Source organism: Anticarsia gemmatalis, chromosome 7, assembly GCF_050436995.1.
Source record: "Anticarsia gemmatalis isolate Benzon Research Colony breed Stoneville strain chromosome 7, ilAntGemm2 primary, whole genome shotgun sequence".
NCBI lineage: Eukaryota > Metazoa > Arthropoda > Insecta > Lepidoptera > Erebidae > Anticarsia > Anticarsia gemmatalis.
This window is the reverse complement of record NC_134751.1, coordinates 12061423-12084820: the sequence shown is the minus strand read 5'-3', so window position 1 is coordinate 12084820 and position 23398 is coordinate 12061423. Positions and strand designations below refer to the sequence as shown.

Sequence of the window (23398 nt, the reverse complement as noted above, 5' to 3'; positions counted from 1 at the left end):
TATGACGTTGACCGCTATTCATCATCTAATTAAAATCTTAAAAATTTGCCGTACTTTAAAATGTTATCAGATATTTTAAATGTATCTAATAATTTAAATATCAAAATAATTTATCTTATACCAGTTTATATTTACCATGAATTGTGCAAAATTTATTACGTAGCAACACTTTTATTAAAATGTTTCATAGACTAATATATCTTCTATTTGCATAATGGTGTGTATGCATCGAGCCAACAGAGTCTTCGCGTGTTCGATGGCGCAATGTGAACACCGAAGCCGAACAACAGACAGCTGTCAGAGAAAACACATTGCTATTTTTATAGCCAACCTAACAAATAGAACATTTTATTATCTTGGAATATCGCTGGTGGCGCCAGGCGAAACAACTATGAACAGAAATAATATTCTATTTAAATCTTAGTTGTGTGATTTAATTAAGTTAAAACGAATTAAATATTTTTAATGTCTGGAGTATATTATGTACGCATCTATACCTTTATTCTTACAAATCGAACCTTTTTTGCAACTTTCATAATCTTGTTATTTTTATTTTACAAAATAATAATATTTTGGTGGGTACATACCTACCTCCCTAGTTCATTAAAACTTTATTCCCTACCTAAGTACTTTAGCCTGCGTATATAAATCATTATTATTAAGCTAGTGCTTGAAGTTGGATAGTTCCAATGTTACATGAAGTTTAGTCTTCTCATTATTCCTAAATTAATCAGCTTACATCAACAATCTAACATATCTCAATAAAGAACGTCACTTTTAGGCAGCATATTTCTAAAATGCGCTACAGCGTTAGGCAGTCTTCAAATTTATATGAACCGCAAACATACAGAGACGACTTTGATATTAGATATTTAACAGACTGACAATTTTAATATTAAGGTTCCACGACTAAACGTTACAAGTAGCATGTTTTATTGCGAAAGGATATAACATTAAGTAGGTGAATACAAGCATTCTAAATTCTTTAGTTGTACAAGAAGATAAGTGAAGTATGTCTCATATAATTCTATAGGCACTATTATAAAGCCACGCTATGCAAGCGTGTTAGCGCGTACTTCAATCAGCGTGTAGGTAATTCTTAGCGATAAAACATATTAATCGTAAAATGTAAATAGAATGGAATAATAAAAACAAAACATTGCAATAAAATATAAAATTCCTGCTTTCGTTGAATTAGGTCTAGTTCAACTACACAATGCATGACTAATTTAAAAAAGATGAATTCCTTATTCGGTTAGACTGCCATGCTTTTTTTGTAGATTATTTTCAAAAAGGAGAGATTATGAGACAAGAAATTACTAAATAAATAATCTTGTATAAAGTACGTGCATACAGTACCTAAGTGGATTTACAGAGGGTATAAACTGTGGAGTTGAGACTTTAAAAATAAAATGGCAAGTATTGGGACAAAATCAATGAGTACCTAATTAATAGATAATTTAAAAAAAAACTTTTTTTTTCAAAGCCATCTAGAATGAGTAGGAATAAAAAAAATACACTCTATTTACGTTCACGTTATTTTTATCCGTGAAAAAACAATATGTTCGTGTCATAAAATTATTGTGGCAAATATTATTGCGGTCTGTGGTTTTAGTGAATGTATGTTATTAATTCTGCACACAAGATTTACACAGGAAAATAGAAAAGCACGTGTCATATTTTCTTGACTAGAGACTGTAAGTTGATGAGTAAGTATGACAGAGGACGAAGCGAATAAATTATGTATTTATATGTACATAGACATACTTAGGTATTAGGTACTTTAAATGTAACTTGGCAGACTATTATATAAACAGTATAAATACATTTAAATCAAGATAATGCAAGTGGTAGAGAGTTATAGTACCCAAGGCAACACACCAATGACTTTTCGAAGTTATGTGTATTAGAAATAATGATCACTTGTTCTAACGGTGAAGAAAAACATCGTGATTTCGAACCTTGTCTGCCTGAAAAGAGTTCTTGATGTTATGCGAAATCGTCAACCCACTATCCGTACTTGGCCAGCGTTGAGTTCTAAAGGTCTATTCTTCTATCCTTCTCATAATTCAGCAAAAGACCTTTGCCCAGCAGTGTGAAATTAATGGGTTAAATTATATTTATGTACCTAATTTCTAAATCAAGGAAGAAAACTGTCTAAATACTAGTTTAACGGAATAAGATCCGTTGCTGAAAAGTAAACCCAAGAACACGCATATGCGGCTAGTGACTTATTATGATTAAATACATAGTTACTAATATAATTTTATATGTTGTTGCGTTCGTCGTCATTTAATTCTTATGGACATTGGACTTTAGTATCAGGAATAATTCATTGGCTATTATTAACCATACATTCGTGTGATGGACATCGCAATGCTCATAGTACAAAGTTTTCTTGGTTATAGAATTTATCAGCATCATTTTGTTTTAGTTAAAGAAAATTTATAATTTTCTTTCTCAAAACCACTCTTCTGTGATGATGCTGGACCGATGAATCGTTGTCAACATCATCATAATATTTTGTAATTTATTCGGTAGCTACTATTTACTAAACGGATTTTGATGACAAAGTTAGTACACAGATAGTTTATAGCCTGAAAAATATACACAAACCCTGGAAAATCTATTCTCGCGGACGATATCTCAAGCGGTACCTAGTTAGTTAATTTAAAAACTTGCCTGTCGTCATTTTCCTTCCATAGAAAATCATTATTAGTTTTCCTCTTCAAGCAGTGGTATGTAGTAAGTCGGGTTATACCCATTTATTAATGATAGACACTACAACTAATCATTATCATACCGTTATTTATTTGAATCTATTAGTCATGTTTCTTAGTTACATTATGTTAGGTACTTAAGCATTTATAGTCATATAGGCGAACACAATCCTTCACCATTTTGGAAAACCTTCTGGCTAAAATATGCCTAGTAAAAAGAAATAGCAAATCGCAGTGTCGAATTCGGATATGGATAACCGTATCCAGATTTTTATGCGTGATTTTAAACGCCCTTTTTGTACAATCTAAAGATCGTCACATTGCTATAAACCCTACAAAATTCAAAATCAAATAATTTGTTGATCATTTAGGTCAAATGCTGTCATAATCAATGCTATCAATAACATTTATGAGACAATGATACAGAGAGTGAATTCACCACCAGTTCCGAAGGTAGGGCCAATGAGAAGAGCTGGCAAGAAACTCCTGGCCATTTTTTTTCTTTTGTTTGGTTCACACTCATACAGTCTTTGTCATACAGGATCGCCGGTTACGAGTACTACGCATCTGACCATTTTGAAGAACTGTATATTATTTTGATTACATACTTCCGTGGAGTACATTTTATTAATCATCAATTAATTTTTATTTCTTTGTGGTGTTTTTCCGTTTAGTAACTAGGTGTACCTAGTAATTCATTAAAGCAGGAAAACCAGAATTAATCGCTCATCTTTTACAGAACTAATGTATTCATTGTGTGTACGTCATTATTAAAATAATATATCAACTAGACACACAGTCTATCTCACATTGTCCCTACATTTAAGGTCATTTGTATAAAACAAATAATTGTCATATCACACTCTTTTGTTTATATCACAATTACCAATGTGCAGTTATCTCGGAAACGGTGTTTGTTCAAAAATGAAATATTTTTTTAATGGCTCGGCTTTTGTACATTACTGGGATGTATAATACAAAGCACTATAATCCAACAACTAAATAGAGAGCCTGGTAAACAAGGTTCGCGGATGACGGAGGTGTACTTTGCAGCAATTAAAATATAAAACATCAGTGACCCGCAGGTTTATGCAACTGAAGGTGGTATGTTTAATATAACTACTTTATTTTAAAAATACTAGAATTCCTTATTATAATCTAGATAATTTGTGCATGCCAAGACTCTCTAGTAAATTGTCGGACTAAATCAAATTATTATAAGATCTACAGGTAAGATTTCAAATAAGTTTCATGTGTAAATCGTGCGACAATCTGGTCCGAGATAAAAAATCGGCGACTGCCTCCACTCCGTAGCACGCGTAGCATGCGCCTACGAGATTTTTAGTATTAAACGTTAAATATTAAATTGACCCCAATATTATATGACTATGTACCATATAGATATGCATCACGTTGACGATGGCTGATACGAGTATCTAACCTGAGGGCGTTGCTCAATTACTGCTCGATGATAGCGTGATAAATATTTTATTGACCACTGATATGCATTGAAACATTTCACATTATGATTGATAGAAAAAAGGACAACTGTCAAGTTCCACAAAATTCGAATGATAGAAAGCCTAAACTAATCTAATATTGTGTAGATATTCAATTTTTTTTTATTATTATCTAAGTAAATATCATATTTGCTAGTATACTCGACAAATCGAATTATATGTAAGTAGATCGATAGTTTGATTCGCATTAATACGATCAAAACGAATTTTTAAAATCCAAATTAGTGCGTGAGACAGCTGTTTAGAATGAACATACATAATATGTATATTTGATAAAAAAAAATTGAGATTATTTTCATTTTAAATCTACGTGTTTCCCTGATTCCTTCGAGAATGAAATTCGCATTTCTTCGCTTTTGAATGAACCGGGATGTCAGCAATACTTACACGTTACTTCTGCCAATAACAATTAATTAAAGAATCATCGCATTTAATTTAGATTAATACAATCACGTGCTAGAATAGCATTTCACGTTTACAAGCTAATTATTTATAGTATATTGCATTGTTTATCCGTGTCGCTCATTAGTCGGTTTACAAACAGATTTAACGCAGTATGTATAGATAACAGTCGCAGCGGATACAAACGTAGGAATGAATAGCTTTAGTCATTCGAGATAATATGTTTGCATAGTGAACAAGTCTCTTTGTTGCAGGAAACGTGTGCCACTCGATTCATTCGAGTAAAGTTCTACCGTTTGCTTACAAAAACTTATCAGTCCATTTCGTATCGTAAACGACTGTAGTGGTGTTTAAGTTTCAAAATGACTAAAGTTAAGCAGGTTAAAACTAAATTGAGGAAAGAGGGGGATTTTATCCCCCCCGATGGGGGTTGGGGGTGGATGATTGTGGTCGCCGCCGGCGCTTCTAATGTAAGTAAATAAATCTATTATATACTTTTGTTTAAACACAAATATTTCGCTACAAATACAAAACAGATGATTAGGATTTTCAATGCAAAATTATTTTTGGAATTCGTGCCAAGTATTTAGTATTTATTTTTAATTGTACATTTACTCGTTTTTATATAGAACAGATTCAAATCGAGTCCGTCAATTTTTGAACAGTAAAATTTCGTATTGATGGTTATATAGATAATACAAATATTTTGGTGTTTTATTGTATTGTAAATTAATTTTATCTGTTTTGAGATCTAATGTATAGTTCATGAGTCTATTGTTCTAACAAACAAATTTAGAACTGTGAAACACAACTTTAATTAATTACCTGAATGAAACACCTGAAACTACTAAATAAATTATATACATTATAAATGGATTAGGTAGTTAAGTTAACAGCGCTGAAATGACCACGCTTTAACACACAGTAACAGTATTGAATCTTGAAGTTCTTTCAAGAATTACTTCGATTCGATTGCAGTTGCTAAACCTTTCGTATTTTAACAAGAAGTCCCCTATGAGAATTTTAAATTCAAGTGCATTAGGCAATGTCCATATTGCCATAAATTAAGTAGATCAGTATCTTAATGACTTATTCTAAAGGAGCTACTTCTCATAAAAAGACATGAAGCAAACATTAAGAGGGAAAGTAAAAGTATTCAAATAATGTAACTTCACATGTTTTTTACTTCCTAGTTATGAAATAAGATGTGTCATAAAATAATATGTAGGTCTAGGTAGGTAGGTATATCATAAATTACTTCCACAGAGTTCGTGTTTTGTTTTATAATTAATTTGAATAACAATAATTAAAACCAAAATATTGGAACCTAGATGCTCTTTACCTATGATTATCAAGGTTACAATATTCTTCATACAAAAACATATCAACACGTAGAAAATGTCCTGAAAAAGAATCCAATTCAAAGTCTATTTTCCGACCTTGTGAAACAATCTTCAAAGTTGTTAAGTCCCATGGAAAATTTTATGTCGTTGCTACAGGCAATAAATATGTGCAACAAAGAATAAATTAATATCACGTCTTTTAATAGTAACAGACGTAATGTCTAGTGTCGGCTTCTAATGAAATATAAAGTAGGTATATAAATGCATAGCTTATCAAGCCCTTGAGACGAATTAAGTCGAATGCGTTGGCTTATCGATGACGCTCACGATAACAACGATGCAACACACTTAAAAAAAGTAAATCACATAAAAAAAATAATTTTTACTCCTTAGTAAGATTGACAGTTAAAACCGCGCGAAAAGAAAAAACGGCGGCTACGGCGGCCAGTTTCATTGAATCCAGCCGACTGCGCAAGACTTTGTTTGTAGTGTCCAAGTATATACACGATACACAGGTACACTCCCTATTCCCTTACTCTCATAGTCCAGTGAGACGACGAAACCGGAACCACCAGTGAGAGATCTAGTGCAGGATCGATGACTGTACTTAGTGTCCAAGGCACGGAGATCTACAGACTCAACTTCCTAACTCCAGACAATCTTTGAGAAATTCTTAACAGGAAATCTCAGGCAAGACCTTTTCGCCTGACCCAGGATTTCAACCCGAGACCTTTACGCGGCAGTCACATGCTATACTACAGTCTAAAAAATAATAGAGACTCACAAAAGTCATAAATGATAATACAATATGATGAACTCTATATCAGTGTATTTATTTGACTCTGTGTAATGTTAATAAAACATGCAGTACTGCAGATTGCCTGTTTACAATTAATGATGAACTTAATCAAAATGTTTATACGAATATGTAAATGATAGGATGCTACGTGAGACAGGCAGTTAAGAACACGGAGCTAATAAAAATAAATAAATAAAGATTATATAAAACGGAAATCTGATATCGACACTCGTTTTACACGATAACTTTGAGCATTTAACACCTAAACTGCTAAATATTCTTTTCAGAACGTTTTTCATCCACGTAAAAAGATTTTCATAAAGGTATTATTATTTGCTTATTTCCAAAAGGTTTTCATGTCCCATGTTACTTAGTTGTAAAGTATCTAACTTTCAATAATTGTTTTCAAATTGGCAGGTGTGTAAAATGAATAAAAATGTTTAGTCCCGTATGATATCTAGATTTCGATAATGACATATTTTGCGTTGCTGTATAACATAATTTGTATCTCTACTTAGAGGTATATATAGGCCAGAGATAATTTCAAAAACAAAACCTGACGAAACACAGGTCGTTATTGACCGCTACCTAATTAATTTTATGCATTTGACAGCCTCATGCATCATTGCGTATTTTACTAATTATAACATTGATTAAAGATCGATAATCCTTATGATTTTCGTTTAAAAGTTGTAATTAGGTCGTAGATAAACTTAAATATAATCAGCAGCCAATCTTAGTGCGTCTGTAGCTGATATTTCTAAGTAAATGTAAACTTCAAATTTGTATAAACATACTACCCAACTCTGACACTACAAATAAAACAGTAGCAATCCAAAGTTTGTAATTTTACGAATGTGTTGGATTACTTACCCTCGGTTTCTGAAGAACATTTATCTATTCATTTATCTAGTCAGGTTTGTATGAGCTTAAACGCTATTGAATAGATAAACTACCGTTAAGTGTGTCTCAGAAACCGGGCATTAGTAAGACTTGCCACATACATAGTCGGTTTGGCAATAATCGGCCTAGCCGCTACAAAGCGTTGCGTTAAACATTTCCATTTACGTCTTTTTTACGTCTGCCACTCGACATAGCGACAATGTCGAGTGGCAGTTTTTGCCGAACATGCCTGATTGTTTTTAACCGAAATGGAACGAGTCCAATAGGAACTATCCAATCGGCACAAGCCGAACAAGTGAAGTAATTGCTTCGGGTCGGATTTGTTGTTCGATAAACACTGTCGAACCGAATGTGCCGACCTGTATGCGTGTAGCAAGACTTACAGTAACAGATGTAATTCGTCAATTTAATTAATGGCCGTTGCATTTTTGCAATCCATCAATTGTTCCTTTCCGTTTCTAAATAAATCCCTGATAATATGCAATCATGATTAATGATGATTTAACGATACGAATCCACCCTGTTCTTAGTGGCCATCTTGTAATAAAACAATATACAGATTAACTTCTGTTAAGCGAGATATGAGCGCATGTTTACTCACAACATGTTATATAATCGTAATTCTTTGGAATCATAAAATATGCACTGTACCGGTTCATTTATTTACCGATAATTACACAGTAACGTGAACGAGACTAAATTGTTACTGACTGTATTTTATTACTATTGACTAAGGTCAATACAAATCTTTTCTTTTTCTATATTTGGCTAATAACCACGGTGGCCATTTTCTTTTTTTTGCTTATAAGATCGAGGAAATCATTTGCCATGGCACTAGGAAAATGTCTTTCAGAGTTTGCAATCATTTTAGAATTACATATACTTAAAAATTATGTTAATTTTATGTATGTAAATATATTCAAATATTCATGCTTTATCTTAAAACATTCAAAAAAATTGAGATACGTGCCTTTATTAAGATCTAGTTGAAAGTAATTTCTCTATTTCTAGTTTTTAAGGTAGTAAGTGATTGAAAATTCATTTCACAAACTTTATCTGTTCGGTATTCACCCGTAAAACGTTTATTATTTTTCCGTGTTATTAAAACATCGCCCTACATATTCTAGAATAACCAGATACATCTGGTTGCATAGTGAAGCGATTCATGTCTGACCTTCGTGACCTCACTCGTGGAAATACTGATAACCTATGGTGCTTTAAAATAAGATAAAGTTTGTAATGTCACAATCTTTATTTTTCCGATTTATCGGTAATGTTTATTGTAAACATTTTCGGGTATCACGGGACAGTTACTGATATACCTTTGCAGAAAATTATAGCTTTATTGCGAAACACAGAAAACGATTTTGAACCCAGATGAAAAGTAGCTATAACATTTGGAAAACTGCGAAAATTATAACAATGCAGCAAAATTTTAAAAGAATACGAAAGACAGAGTAAATACGTTATACACGTATAAACGAATTAGTAAATATACCATTCAATGCACTGTAGAATCAATATTTTCGATACCCAACCAATATAAATTATTACAATCAAACGCCATCCATTCCTCACATTATCTAACACATATCAATTTTCTTTCCAGCTATCAGCGTTGCCGATTCTCCAACAGTTCGGGCTGCTATTCCGCGACAAGTTTTCTCGCCTCGGCATCAGTAGCTCGGAGACGACCACGATTATCAACATGAACTCTGCCCTAACGTCTTGCGTCGGTGCGTGACGCGCCTCGCATGGTAACTCCCTGATACCATACCGGCCTTCATAATTAGCTCTCATTATACAAGCAAATACTAATTGTTTTGTACTACTTATTTGTTTTCGAAGGACGTTGTTTTGTTAACATTTCGACGGTATTATGTTCTAAATGTCGTACGCGAGGAAATACTTATTTGAATAGATTCTCAGTTAGAGTTATTACGCATTGACGTAGTTAAATTGACAGTAATCTTCAGTTTCTAAAGAAAAATGGTGTTTACGCGTGTAGTTACGAATAATTAGACAATTTTCTGACTATGTCGCAGCCCAGAGATGAAAAGGCTCGCGTGAATAGTATTTTTTAATTACATCTCTGGACAAATCTATCTATACTAATATTATAAAGCTGAAGAGTATGTTTGTTTGTTTGAACGCGCCAATCTCAGGAACTACAGGTCCGATTTGAAAAAAAAAATCAGTGTTAGATAGCCCATTTATCGAGGAAGAGCACCAGTAAAAAATGTTACAAAAACGGGGAAAATTTTGTCCCATCCTCTCTTATGCGACACAAGCGAAGTTGCGCGAGTCAGCTAGTCGCATAATAATGAAGACATTGCTATCAGACTATAAAAGTCTAGACAAACCTCTATAAATCATAGACTGTAATATATTTATAGAAGTATTCTGATCTATAGAAGTCTGTCTAGACCTATGATTCATAGATCACACAAATATTAGGTCGTGGAAAAGTCTTTTCGCATTATAGTATGTATGAACTTGTAATAAAATCTCTATGGCTTCAAGAATCACAAATAAGTACACGGTACATTAGGTTTCTTTCAGTGAGCTCGTGAGGTACCCAAATATCAAGCTTTTTTGTGTAGAGAAAAGATTTTATTATAAGTTCATACATACTATAATGCGGAAAGACCTTTTCCCCAACCAATTTTTCGAGCGGATACTTAAGCCTCTATATTCGGTGCATTACTAGAAATGAACCACCTCACTGACAGTTGTGCAATTTCCAACGTCATATGTTTTGTTTTTACAGGTTTCCAGTTACAATTCGACCTAATTAAATTGTTGTTCGAACTGATAAGTAGTTCCGTGGAAATAAACACATTGTTTGTTGTTTAGATTATATTACTTGTTATCTATTTGTCAATTTTAAGATTTGATTTACTAGGAATTAATATGACTGTATTGTTTAGTAAACAATAACTTGACTGCCTACGTGGCCGATGGTTAAGGTCGCCACGCCGCCGCGCCGCTACCATTGCCTCGGGAGATCGTGGGTTCGATTCCCACACGGAACAATTTATTTGTGAGATACACAAATAGTTGTTTCGCCTATGGTTGTATTACTGTTAGTTATTATAATTACTTCGCAGACGTTGTGTATTTGTAAAAGTCCTTGAGACACGAGAGAATTCTTAGTCTTTTAATAAAAAAGCTTTCCAGAGAATCTCGTGAGCCAGATTCGCGTCTGGTAGAGTTTTACGAAATTTATAATTTAGAACATCAGTAACCTGACCGAGACTATTTGACACAGTAACTTTATTTTAGAAATACATATAGATCTCTATATTATAATCTAGATAAATCGTGCATATCAAGGCATATACTGAGTTGTCAGGTTACAATATTCTCTTGTTTGTTTCAGGTTTGGCAAACGGGCCTTTGTTCAAGACGTTCACTTATAGACAAGTATCTTTGACAGGAGCTATGATAGTATTCACTGCGTTGATGTGTACTACGTTTTCTTACAGTTTTCTTACTTATTTGATATCTTTTTCAATATTATATGGTAAGTGTAGTCAACTCCATATCTTTTTCATATCATAGCTTTGCATACTGTGTTTTGCACTTTGAAAACAATAACTATTCAAAAAACAAAATAGATATAACAAAAAAAAATAAGGTATAAAATTAAGGATAAAAAAAAGGTAGGTACTCTTCTCCAAAATCAGACTTTTGAGGATACCACAGAATTCAAATTAAGATTTTACGATACACTATGTGCTGCCTCAAATTCGATTGAATTGTTTTCGACCGTGGTCATGGGCCAAATGACCACAGTATTTTAGTAAAGAGATGAAAAAACATAGATTTTCTGTACATCGACAACTCTTTTTAAATTTACAGGTGCTGGTTACGGTATAAGCAGTTCAGCTAATGCATTAGCTCTAAACACTTATTGGAAAAACAGAAGAAGATTAGCAACCGGTCTATCATGGACAACCACTGGACTAGGACCAATCATGTGGCCATACATTATTACTACCCTATTCTCTATTTTCGGAGAAACGGGAGCCATTTTAATCGTCAGTGGTATTTCGTTACACGCTATAGCTTGCGCACTTCTACTACAACCAGTAGAATGGCATGCGAAGAAACCAAATGTAAAAAACGAAGATCAGGAGAAACTCCTCAAATCAGACAACAAGAATCCCGAAATGGAGACTAAGAAACCAGAAAGTGGATACTTCAGTCAAGTTTCAAAGTTTAAAAATCTTAGTGCATTTTCAAGTCAGTATCTTTACAATGAGGATGACCCAGTGAACCCAGGATACGAGATCACGGATCCCGGTATCCCCATGATGTTGCGAGCTAATGATGGCTACTTCAGCCAGTCAAGGCAGTCGAAAAGTAGAGTATCTTCAAGAGAAGGCTCTAACAGAAACTCACAATTGAACTCTCGACTAAATTCTAAAAAGCCGTCGATGACGAATCTGTTAGAAAATCGTTCTCGTAAATCATCGACATTGTACTTAAATGAATCTAAGAAGAATTCTGCAGTTAATTTAGGAGTATTAGCGCAAGAACGTGATACATACAAGCCAAAACGTAAAACTTCTGTAACTCTGGAGACACAAATTCCAGAATCCGAAATAGAAGATTGTCCGACATTAAAAGCGCCTCAAGATTTGAAAGCCGATGAAAAGGCAGTCGTTGAAAAAATAGACCCGGTACAAGCAAAAGTGATAGCAGACAGGGCAGAGAAACATTTTGTTGGAAGTAAAAGCATAAAATCATTCAAAATGGATGGTCAGTACGGAGAAAAGTACAACAAAGATAACCACAGTAACGTGTCACTTAGAAACCAAGATCAAGAAAGCGAAGACAGAAAATATTTAAAAGACAATCACAGCAATCAGTCTTATCGTACAAGGCACCGGCGCAAGTCAAATAACTTTAACTATGAAAGTGAAGTGTTAAAACAAGCGTCGTTGAAACTCGAACAATATTTGAAAGAAAATGAAGACAATACTGATAAAGTGAAACTACTTATAACGCACGTTGATGACAATGGAAATGACAAAGTGATTGAACAAAAACCAGAAGAAATTGATGAAGATGATGCCGAAGAAGAAAACCTTACATTCTGTCAAAAAGTAGCATTATTCTTTGACCTAGATCTATTAAAAGATTACACATTTATCAACTTAATGTTGGGAATAACGTTAGCTAATTTCAACGAGCTTAACTTCTCAATTTTGACACCTTTTATCCTCGGAGATTATGGCAAAACAAAAGCAGAAGTGGCCGTGTTCATGTCATTATTAGCTGGCGTTGATATTTGCGTCAGGTTCAGCATTCCATTCGTCGCTGGAAAAATAGGATGGGATAATAATTCCTTCTTCTTATTCGGAGTAATGTCTATGGCAATGGGACGAGTTGGTACGTAAAATATCTTTTTATGATTTAATTGCAATATGACGCGTTGAACGTAAATATAATTTATCAGGTATTAAATAGTTATGATCTGTGTTAGTGCCGAGTGAGCTTATCATACTCAACTGCATCTTTATTGTAAGCAATTATGAGATTAGCTGGGTTCAGTATTTACTTATAAATTATTATGGTTATAACTTGTAATTGCAGATGTGGAATTATTATAACGTAATTTTCTTGAATAAAATTTTGTAAGATAGGAATTATTTACTTAAGTAATAAAATTAAACGTCTTGGCTTATGATTAACAAATATGCAGGGTTTGTAGCACAGCGTCAGCTCGGATGTGCATAAATGCTTATGCAATAATTAAATTGCTCTTACTTTTGTAGCACTTTATATACAATAAATATACTGTGACTTACCCACATGATGATCTATCAACGCACAGCTCAAACCACTGAACGGATTGAGTTGAAATTCGGCATGCAGATAGATGTTATGACGTAGGCTAAGAAAGGATTTTGATCAATTCTACTCCCAAGGGGATCAAATAGGGGATGACATTTTGTATAAAATCTCTGCACACGTCACCAACCAAAATAACACAATCACATTCTCTTTCAGTGTTAGCATACTGCCAGACAAGTTACGTGGTACTACTAGTGGCCGTAATAATAGGCTTCGGGAAAGGTTTACGGACTGTATTCATGGCTTTAGTTATACCTACACATGTGCCGCTGCATAAACTACCTGGAGCCACTGGTATACAACTGATTACTGCTGGATTCGTCTACCTGTCTTTAGGACCTATTGTTGGTAAGAAATATTTGAATTGTTCATTAGTAATTTGAACAACAATTTTGGGCATCCAAATTCTTTGAAAATCTCGAGTCAATCAGTAAAAATGTTAGAAGGCTTCTATGAAATACATACATATAAGTGCTAAATATCAATCAAAGAAAAGTATGCGTATACAAATGTTTTTACACTAAATCTGGCGCTTAAGCTTGAGGCTACAAAAAATGCTTTCTGTAACCATAAACAACCAACAAAAGCGTGTAAGACGTTTTTGTTGGTTGATGACCAAATAAAAAAAAATGGCAATACCGAATTTTTCAGTTTATTTAAAAGCTTTATATGTCATGCAATTAGTTTATAAACGTATGAAAATGTAGACATTGACAAAGCAGAAAAAAGAGAAAGAAATCACCCAGAAAAATCAGAGACACAATAAGAAAGAACACAGAAAAGTTTAGCTAATTCTTATTATTGTATTTTCCAGGTTGGATAAAAGACAATGCATCAACAGCAGTGACGCTCCATTGCCTGAACATCTTCACCTGGATGACAGCGTTATCATGGGGCCTAGAGAAATACATCACGGCGAGACGACAGAAGGCTTCCGAACAAGAAGTCATTAAAGCATAGATTTATTTGTTTTATTACACTTTAGTATATAAATAATATTAATTATAGCGGCTGTGTATTTTATTTAAGAAAATGTACGTCGTTTAATTTAATTTTTCATATTTTTCTACCGAAAGCTAACAGAGTACTAATTATTTCCTAATTCATTAGAAGCTAGGATTAGCTGGACTTAACTTGAACTAGATTCCTTAAGGAGGAGAGGTATTTTTTACTAGCCCAATTCTATGTCACACGCCTGAGCAAAATCTTTTCCCTTGATTGACTGTCGTTGGAGTCGAAACGTCAAGTATAATAATAACTATTTGTAACAGTAATACTTAACTATACGTTAAGTATTACTGTTAATTCTAAACAAATATATATGTATTTTTACGACTGTAAATATGATTCATAAAATGTAGGTCTATTGATATGTACCACAAACATAATAATCCTAATTATATGACACATAAAACAATCTAACGTGTATAACCAACAAATGCAAAATAAATATTTATTTTAATAAATAAATATTTTTGTTCAACTCACACACGGTCATTTGATTCCAAACTAAGCAGAGCTTGTACTATGGTAACCAAATAACTGATAAACATACTTATATACTTCTAAATATATACTTATATAGATAATTTGACAACCAGGCTCAGAACAAATACTCGTGCTCATCACGCAAAGATTTGTCCCGGGTAGGATTCGAACCCACCACACGCGGCGCTACGGTTGTTGCGGCGAGGTGACCGCTTAAACCACTGCGCCAAACGTGCAGTTGATATATCTATTTTAATATTATCATAATCATAATCCCTATCACGTATCTCGCAGTGAAGATGCGCATTACTAATACTAATCGTTTTACTTACCTACGGGTAGGTACGTATAGACTTCGTCAGATGTTAAGGAAATGTAATCACGATCTCAATTTTTGATATAAATGCACTCATTCAGTAGTTGTTACTTGTTATAACAGTTAAAGAAACGTCGCAACAAAAGCTTAGTAATAAAGAATTCAGTCAACCCTTAGCTGATATCAATGCTCGATATTATTCCTACAAAAAAATCAATACGTAGTAGTTTTTTAAACCGAACCATGATTGTAGAGCTAGTCACTTTCTCTGCGATAACGCCTGGCATAAATAGAAGAGCACGATCATTAACGGATTCGTGTAATCGTGTTAGGAACTAAGTAGATAATTTACTAAGTTGATTTAAGTTGGAAAAATCTGATGTACTTAAACTATAAAGGGAAAAATCCGAAAACAGAGAACCTATAGTTAAAATGATGTATAGATAAAAATTGAATAATCGTGAAAATAATTTATTGAAGAGAAGGAAAATATTTACCAGACTGTATTTGCCGTTTTTATTAAAGAAAAATAAAGATACTTTATGAAAATCACACAAATTAAAGATTAATAGTGACTTCCCCATTACTAACAGCTAAAACACAAAGGAATTATTTATCCATTGTGTTGCGTGGAGAACACAATTTTGACGCACGTGTTTTTACGTTCGTAGATCGGAACAAATAATTTGAAATCCTTCATTTCCATTTTAATATTCCGGCCACCGTGAGGCTGTTTTGTGAGTTTTATAAATGTGTGTCACGGCCGGTTTTCATTGACAAATTAAGTGGGGGAAGAAGGCTACCAAAAAAAATCATTCAATCATTAATAGACCTATTTTCAATCATAATTTAATCCAGTTTTACTGATATAGGAGTGGTTTAAACTCAAGTTTATCTTTAAAACGGATGACGGAAGTATCGTTTATTAAGTCTATTAAGCAATAATACATTATTGGTTAATAGCGGGCGGAATTTGATTAACCCATGTCGCAGTGGCAGTGTTAACAGGTCACCAGAGTACAGCGCCGGCGCATCTTTATGACGCGAATGTGCCCTTTGTCGGGCGTTTAAAAATAAAATGCTCGTGTCCAAATGTGTTTTTGGTGTTGTTTTAATTTTACTTTTGTGTTGTGATGTTTAGTGGAGAAAGTGTTGAAGAAATATATTCGAAATTTACAGTGAATACTTTTTTTTATCGTTATAATTGTATTGTAAATGATATTTTCATTGTTATCGTGTTATTGTGTGTGGATAGAGAGTGTACGATAGGTGTGTGTTTTGTTATCAAAGAAAACAATGAGAGTGCCTATAGTTAAAACATAGCAATAGCGAAGTGAAAGATGATCGTCTTCATTTGTTTAGGCATATTTGTGTTTTCATTATGATGAATAAAAATATGCTTCTCTCTTTATGTCGCATGACAAATTAAACGTAAATAAGCGATACGTGCAATACTTTAATCTCATTATATTTTTTATTGAGGCACGTGAGTACAAAAACAATTATACGAAACAATGATTGACAATATTTTGTCTATATATCTTCAATCAAAACGTAATCACTAAAAACTGAAAATATTGCATTTGTGTTGAGCAAAAATACAAAATATCTTTTATGTTTTCGTATAAATGTAGCATTTTACTGAAAAAACACATACTATGCATCTAAATTTAAGAAATATATGCCTAAATAGTTTATTAACGTACCCGTGAAATGACAATAGGCTCGCCCCTATCACATGGGACTAGATTTGTTAATGGCAAAACGTCGGTGTATTTCATACACCTCTGCCTATGTTACCTTCGGGTATAACAGGCGTGATATTATGTATGTATAAATATATATTCGTATTCTACACTGATATAGTGACAAGATAACAAATATCAGTCGGCTCGGAAATAAGGTCATGCATAGCACAATCTTAAATTATTTACTTAGTGTATACTTGTACGATTAAATGATGATAATGTTCCCACTGAGTAAACAAGTCTTGCGTATGTTAGACGAATAGAAGCTAAATTATAACAGAATATTTTTATACTATAGGTAACTTTTTATTCATTTGTGTTATCGTATAAATGTAGGAAAGTTTGGGCCTAATTCGACGTTTAAGTACTTAGATATAGGAGTTCGAACAGTTTTATAGGATAGCTAATGCTTAAAATATATTATCAGAGTCTGGGTACCTGAAAATACCTACTGTACGTACGTGTTGTTAAAATGGAGAAATAGAAGTTATTTTCATAGGTGAATGATTTTTATTAAGGCAGTTCGCATTTAAGTCTTATATCTTTTATACATTAAAATAAGGGACCTTTGTTTTTTTCTTTATGAAAGTTTGTTTCAGATATGCATTTGTTGAAGTAGCAATATTACAGCTATACTACAGCAATATTTGATGCAAACATGGACTTTAATTAGCACAAGATTTGAATATTTTCAAAATGATAAATAACTTATTAATTAGTCAATCCGATGACATTACAAAAATCGGATCCTAATCCTTTATTACCTAAAATATTCTTGTTGAAATCATTATCGTGTTCAATGATAAACGTATAAATAAGACTTTACGTGACCGTTTTATCTGAGATTAATTAAAAAAGAATATCCCTTGAATTATCAAGAGTTTTACATAATTCTAATTACATGAAGATTTGTTTCTAAGCATTATGAATTTGGCCTGAATAATTACCAATGTGTCGTTCAAAGATGTATGTTTGCACATCTAATGCATTTAAGTCGTTGCATCATTCATGTAATTACCCTAATGTGTGCTAGCAGGCAGAGTCTCATACTTATAATATATCAATCTAGTAGAAACCTTTAAAATTTTACATAGGTTTGGGAACTAATTCAATACATTTTCACCCTTTTTATTAATTAGCCTCTACAAATGGTGTTGAGTTTTAAAAAAACGTCAGATTATAAAGTAGTTATTATAAGATAGAAGGTAAAAAAAACTACTCAAGTACATAAATAACACACTATAGAAACGGAAATAGCAGAAGTGAGATAAAAAGGTGTAAATTAATGATCAATTTTCTCTGCGTTAACTACCCAAAAACTATATTTAATCTTACGAGGGGTATAAGTAGTTAAACTTCAAATGTAACAGAAAAAAGTTTAGTGTGGGTTAGAGGTTGAACGATCTAATAAATTATACATAAATACCTAGCTAGGCACTCTAGGTAGCAAACTATAGTCTGTATGAAATAATGGATTACAGTGTTATCTTACAAGGAAACACCAAATTTCCTAATCCACTGCAATCATACAAACTTGAAGTTTTAAAGTTTGGTAATTGTGTGTGTAAGTACGTGTGGATACGTCACATAATTACGATAAGAGACATTAGTAAAGTCAAACCGATAACGAGTGAGAATATTTGCCATGTGCATAGTAGTCAATGATTGAGTAACACAATATGTAGACAGTGCTACGAAGAACACGTATAATTTAATTACTTTTGTAAATGTATCAGAGGTCAATAGTCTGTGGTTGAACAAAGACTTTTTGACAGTGTTTAACAATGTATAGTGAGTGATAAACTGACATTTTTGGACGCCCGTGTTGATATGTGATTGAAATTTTGAAGTGAAAATGTCAAATTCGCAAACAAACAAAGTGCCGCCCGATGGGGGCTATGGGTGGGTGGTTACCTTCGCTTATGCTTTGAACAATGTAAGTAATATTATTAGTTATATATAATGTATATTATTATTCACATAATTTTATTTTAAAGCAACGTTTAATTAGAGCAGTGACAGCCGGCTGTCGACCTTTACCCTTTGAGTTACGATGTTTGGGTTAAAACACAAATTAAGTAGATGTTTCACTCTATAGCTGTAACGCCGTAGCAGTCCCATGCCTCAAAATGTTAAACGATTGACAATAAGAACTTGCAGGTCTGGTGTATTTAAACAGTTCATAAAGGGATGTCTCTACCTGCGTTTAGCTAGTGGTTGGTCAGTATTACTGTTTAGGCATTCTAAAATTGAAAGGATGCTCTTCCTTCGAAAGTGGAAACGATGGAGGAGTATAGCGATTTTATAATATGTAGATATGTTAGGTACATAATATAGTATGTCTTTGTCTACTTTTTATTAAAACTTTAAAGGTTTAAGTAGGGTTTACCTAGATCACTTGATATGACGAATTACAAATCATATCTACTTGGAATTTACCGATGTAATCAGACGACCTTTACTCTTTGCTATTTAGTATTTATATTCGTTTGTTTGTCATGTTTAGAATCTAATTGTCACTTTTTTATACCACACAATAGAAAGCCATAATTTTCTTTGTTTTTCAAATTGTAGGGCTTGCCATACACATATTTGGTTCGGCTTTGGTTCGGCAAAATTCAGCATCCAATCTGACTCAACTCACTTCTTCGACTTATGCCGATCGGATTCATCCATACTTACTCGGTTTGCCGAACCGTATATGTTTCACACATATTCGGTTCGAAGTCAAGTCTGACGAAGTTATTACTACGATCCATTTCAAAAATCAAAAATGTATGCAAAATCGTGCGCTAACAGTTTGCTTACAAACAAAATTATGATCTGAAACTATATCATTATAAGTACAAATGTGTATACAAAGATCTTCTAGAACATAAAAGAGCAATGTTATCAAGAGTTTGTGTATCATTCCAAACAAGTTTGTTTGTGTTAAATCAACTTATTTATATCTGCCTGTGTCAATAGTCTCAATATTAAAAATAACACTTTCGCTACTGTCTGCGTTTGAGATATGTACTCGTATAATCTCCCCCATTTCCGAACATAAACATAAAATCATGTTTTGTTTCTTTTGTCCGAACGTCACTTGGTCCTACCAACTTCACATTTATTCACCTTAACATACACCGCAAAAGTTGTGTATGTATGTAATAGATCAAACATAGTGCAAGCTTAACCAAAATAATAAACTATTTAACGTATCAGTGCCCGACTGTCAAGCAATTAAGTTAGGCCTTCAGTCTATCGCAATCCTTCAAGTACTGTTTAAAAACCTCAGAAATTATCTTTACTGTTTAAGAAGAACAATATCAAGTGACAATTAATCTCTAATACATATAGCTTAGAAAAATCATTGATGTGTTGTTTCACCCTCTTATTCATAAACACACTACAAACCTATTTTAGTTAAAATGCTACTATAATATGTTTTCCCTTTTTCATTTTTCTAAGGAGTGAAAGAAACAAAACACTTTATAAGCCTTTCATAACTTCATATAATTTTATTAATAAGACGGTCAGATGTTAATCAAACACCTGCCACAGTTGTGTGGCATATTGCTTTTATACCACTTAGCTATCAATGTTTGTTCTACAATAAACTACTTTTATTCAACGAGACATTACCCGATCACCTAATTAGATATATTTCGGTATCACTATTATTTTATCACTTTCAGATTATGATAACTTTGGATATATGACGGTTAATAGATATGACGATTCTTAAAAAAAATGCTTTTAAGAAACAATCCATGTTATGCAATATTTCCTTCTTTCTTCTTTCTTTTTTTTGACAACCGCCGCACTGAGAATTGCTTTTGTGTCGCTGGGTCTCTTACAAACATACAAACAACGGGCACAAAGTACAACCAGACTCGCAACAATTATTTGTGGATCGCACAAATATTTGTCCCGTGTGGGAATCGAACCCACAACCGACATTCCCAACGCAATGGTAGCGGTAGCGTAAACCACTGCGCCACGGAAGCAGTCAAAAATAAATATTTGATCGCGAACATTCAGATAGTAACAAAAACGCATAGAATAATGATTCAATTCACTATAATCTTACAATTATTATCAATACCAATTTATCTGTATAATGGATTGTATTAATATCGGTTTTGTAATAGATCCATATCCTCTTTCATAATCAAAATAAATACGTGGAAGCAGTGCACTCGATTAATTTTTGAAATGTCAACTTATCCAAAATTAAGGCATTACAAACTGACGTCAGATTTTTTTATATTTGATACAGAAGGTCCATTTTTTGCCACTATTGACTATTGACAACCAGCTAGCTTTCGAATAATGTTGTATGAATATCTGATCAGCGTCTCTAACGGTCATCGTAGAACAATTCTGGCAGTACATTTTAAAAGTAAAACGTTCGTTACTCGACTCTATGGACTTTCAAAATCGCACTACAGGGTTTAAAGTTAAAGATTCTTTTCTGTTTCAGGTCGTAGTTCTTCCTCTAATCACAAGTTTCGGTCTTGTGTTACAAGAAGCGATGTCAGACACAGATCTAACTCGACCGCAAGTGACAATAGTAATTGTATTGAATCATAGTATAGGAATGCTCCTCTCGTTGTTCGGGGGCCCAACGCTACAAGGGTACGGCTACAGAAAAGTCGCTGTTGCCGGCGCCTTATTCATTTCAGTAGGCCTCATGTTCACCTCAATATCATCAGAGTTCTGGCAGTTCATATTATCATACAGTATTATTTGTTGTAAGTATTATCACTGTAATATTAAGATATCACTGTGTAATCAAACGACTAATATAATTTCTATTTTCAGCGATGGGTATATCAGCAATAATGGCAGCATTTACTTTAGCAATAAATTCATTTTTCAAGGAGAAAAGAGGGAGAGCGGTGGGGGTGGGAATGTCGATCACAGGTCTTGGGGCGATATACATGCCCTTACTGATCAGTGTGTTGATATATGCTTACGGTTGGAGGTACGCAGTATTAATACTAAGTGCAATTTGCCTCCACTCGCTGTTAGCCGCATGCTTACTTAGACCAGCTAAATGGTACTTAATTGATCCCCCGAGTCAAGAAGAGGCGGAGCCGCTGAATAAGGAACCTGAGGTAGAACTGAATGGTAGCATCACGACGTCTTCTAATGTCGTTGGTAAGAAGTTCTTTGACATTCTGTAACTAAATATTATCGTTCTTTAAAGCACGAAACTTATTTAAATGTGTATTCCAGGTATTCATTCACTACCACAATTAGAAGCGTCAATAGAAAATGGAGTCCTTCCTACGAAGAGTTTATCAATGAGATCTCTTACGAGTAGTTCTAGCGCACAAACAAGGAATGCAATCTCGCATCCCGACATACGAGCGAGACCACCAGCAGTCCCTCTCGCAGAAGCAAGATACAAATGGTGGGAATCACAGGAAATAAACCTCGGCAGCTCCATTAACATCTTCAATGAAACAGAAAACGTAAAAGTAAATACTCAAGAGAAAAGAGAATCTATTAAAGAGAAAAACAAGACGTTTTTAGAATCAATTGTCGCGTTCTTTGATTTGACGCTTTTAACTGACCCAATTTTCGTCAACATTATTGTTGGCATGTCCGTAGCAGCTTGTGTAGAGACCAACTTCTCACTGCTTCTACCAATCATACTCAAAGACATGATGCAATTTGAAACAAGTGATATAGCTAAATTAATGTCACTAATAGGTTTCTCAGACACTCTATTTCGTCTTGTTTCGCCATTTATCGGAGAATGGTGTAATAAGTCACCAAGAGTTATGTACATGGTCAGTTTACTGCTGATTATCTTCGTTAGAACCAGTAAGTATACATTATGATATTTAACAGCTAATTACTTAATATTGTTTGTGTTAACAAACGCCTGTTTCATAGTATTGATAAAGAAACAGATGCGTCTTTATTTTTCACCTCACTGTATAGCAATGACTTCTGGGTTGTTCAACTCTTTGTTCTTATGTAAATGAATATATAATTAACAAATGTTTGCCGTATTTAAGTAATTAATTATATGACAAATGATAGTGGGACATAATAAGCCGTGAAATGAGATCGTTTGAACTGATATTGATAAAGTTGCAACTTTTGACTGCCGAACGTTAGTCGCGCGATAGTGAATGCTAATAAAATCCTAAAAACTAAATGATTTTATGCAATTATTATGTGTAAAGTACTCATAAAAGGATAAGCACGTATATTTAGGGAACAACAATTTGGCTCAAGTAAAGGTTTTGACACTCTAAGGGTCAGTTTCACAGCTTATAAATAAGTATCAGA

At 33.5% G+C, this 23398-nt stretch overlaps 2 protein-coding genes across 5 annotated transcripts in view; both read left to right on the top strand.

Moving 5' to 3' along the window:
• Positions 1 to 1497: 1497 nt before the first annotated feature.
• Positions 1498 to 14559, top strand: LOC142974040 (uncharacterized). 3 transcript variants are annotated; one of them, XM_076116138.1, is made up of 7 exons: positions 1498 to 1697; positions 4897 to 5112; positions 9297 to 9423; positions 11070 to 11213; positions 11552 to 13087; positions 13709 to 13900; positions 14367 to 14559. In XM_076116138.1, the coding sequence occupies exons 2-7, from the start codon at positions 5005 to 5007 to the stop codon at positions 14510 to 14512; spliced, it is 2253 nt and encodes a 750-aa protein (XP_075972253.1). In that variant the 5' UTR covers positions 1498 to 1697; positions 4897 to 5004; the 3' UTR covers positions 14513 to 14559. The 3 variants fall into 3 exon arrangements, with proteins under 3 accessions (XP_075972253.1, XP_075972252.1, XP_075972254.1); XM_076116137.1 differs by having other exon boundaries at positions 1498 to 1709; XM_076116139.1 differs by lacking the exons at positions 1498 to 1697; positions 4897 to 5112 and having other exon boundaries at positions 9307 to 9444.
• A 1800-nt stretch (positions 14560 to 16359) lies between these two features.
• LOC142974039 (uncharacterized) overlaps positions 16360 to 23398 on the top strand; it is a 10009-nt gene continuing 2970 nt past the window's right edge. Inside the window, exons 1-5 of one of the 2 annotated variants that reach the window (XM_076116136.1) lie at positions 16360 to 16534; positions 18841 to 19040; positions 21573 to 21843; positions 21914 to 22252; positions 22331 to 22924. In XM_076116136.1, the coding sequence (XP_075972251.1) occupies positions 18960 to 19040; positions 21573 to 21843; positions 21914 to 22252; positions 22331 to 22924 (1285 nt within the window). In that variant the 5' untranslated portion in view covers positions 16360 to 16534; positions 18841 to 18959. Of the gene's footprint in view, positions 16535 to 18789; positions 19041 to 21572; positions 21844 to 21913; positions 22253 to 22330; positions 22925 to 23398 lie in introns of both variants that reach the window. The other variant, XM_076116134.1, reaches the window with a different exon arrangement.

Excerpts from the sequence above, each read along its gene's own strand:
- LOC142974040 (XM_076116138.1), top strand. The coding sequence starts at position 5,005 with ATGACTAAAGTTAAGCAGGTTAAAACTAAATTGAGGAAAGAGGGGGAT. Across the intron at positions 5,113-9,296 it reads TCGCCGCCGGCGCTTCTAAT|CTATCAGCGTTGCCGATTCT; the intron begins GTAAGTAAATAA and ends TTTTCTTTCCAG. Across the intron at positions 13,088-13,708 it reads TATGGCAATGGGACGAGTTG|TGTTAGCATACTGCCAGACA; the intron begins GTACGTAAAATA and ends ATTCTCTTTCAG.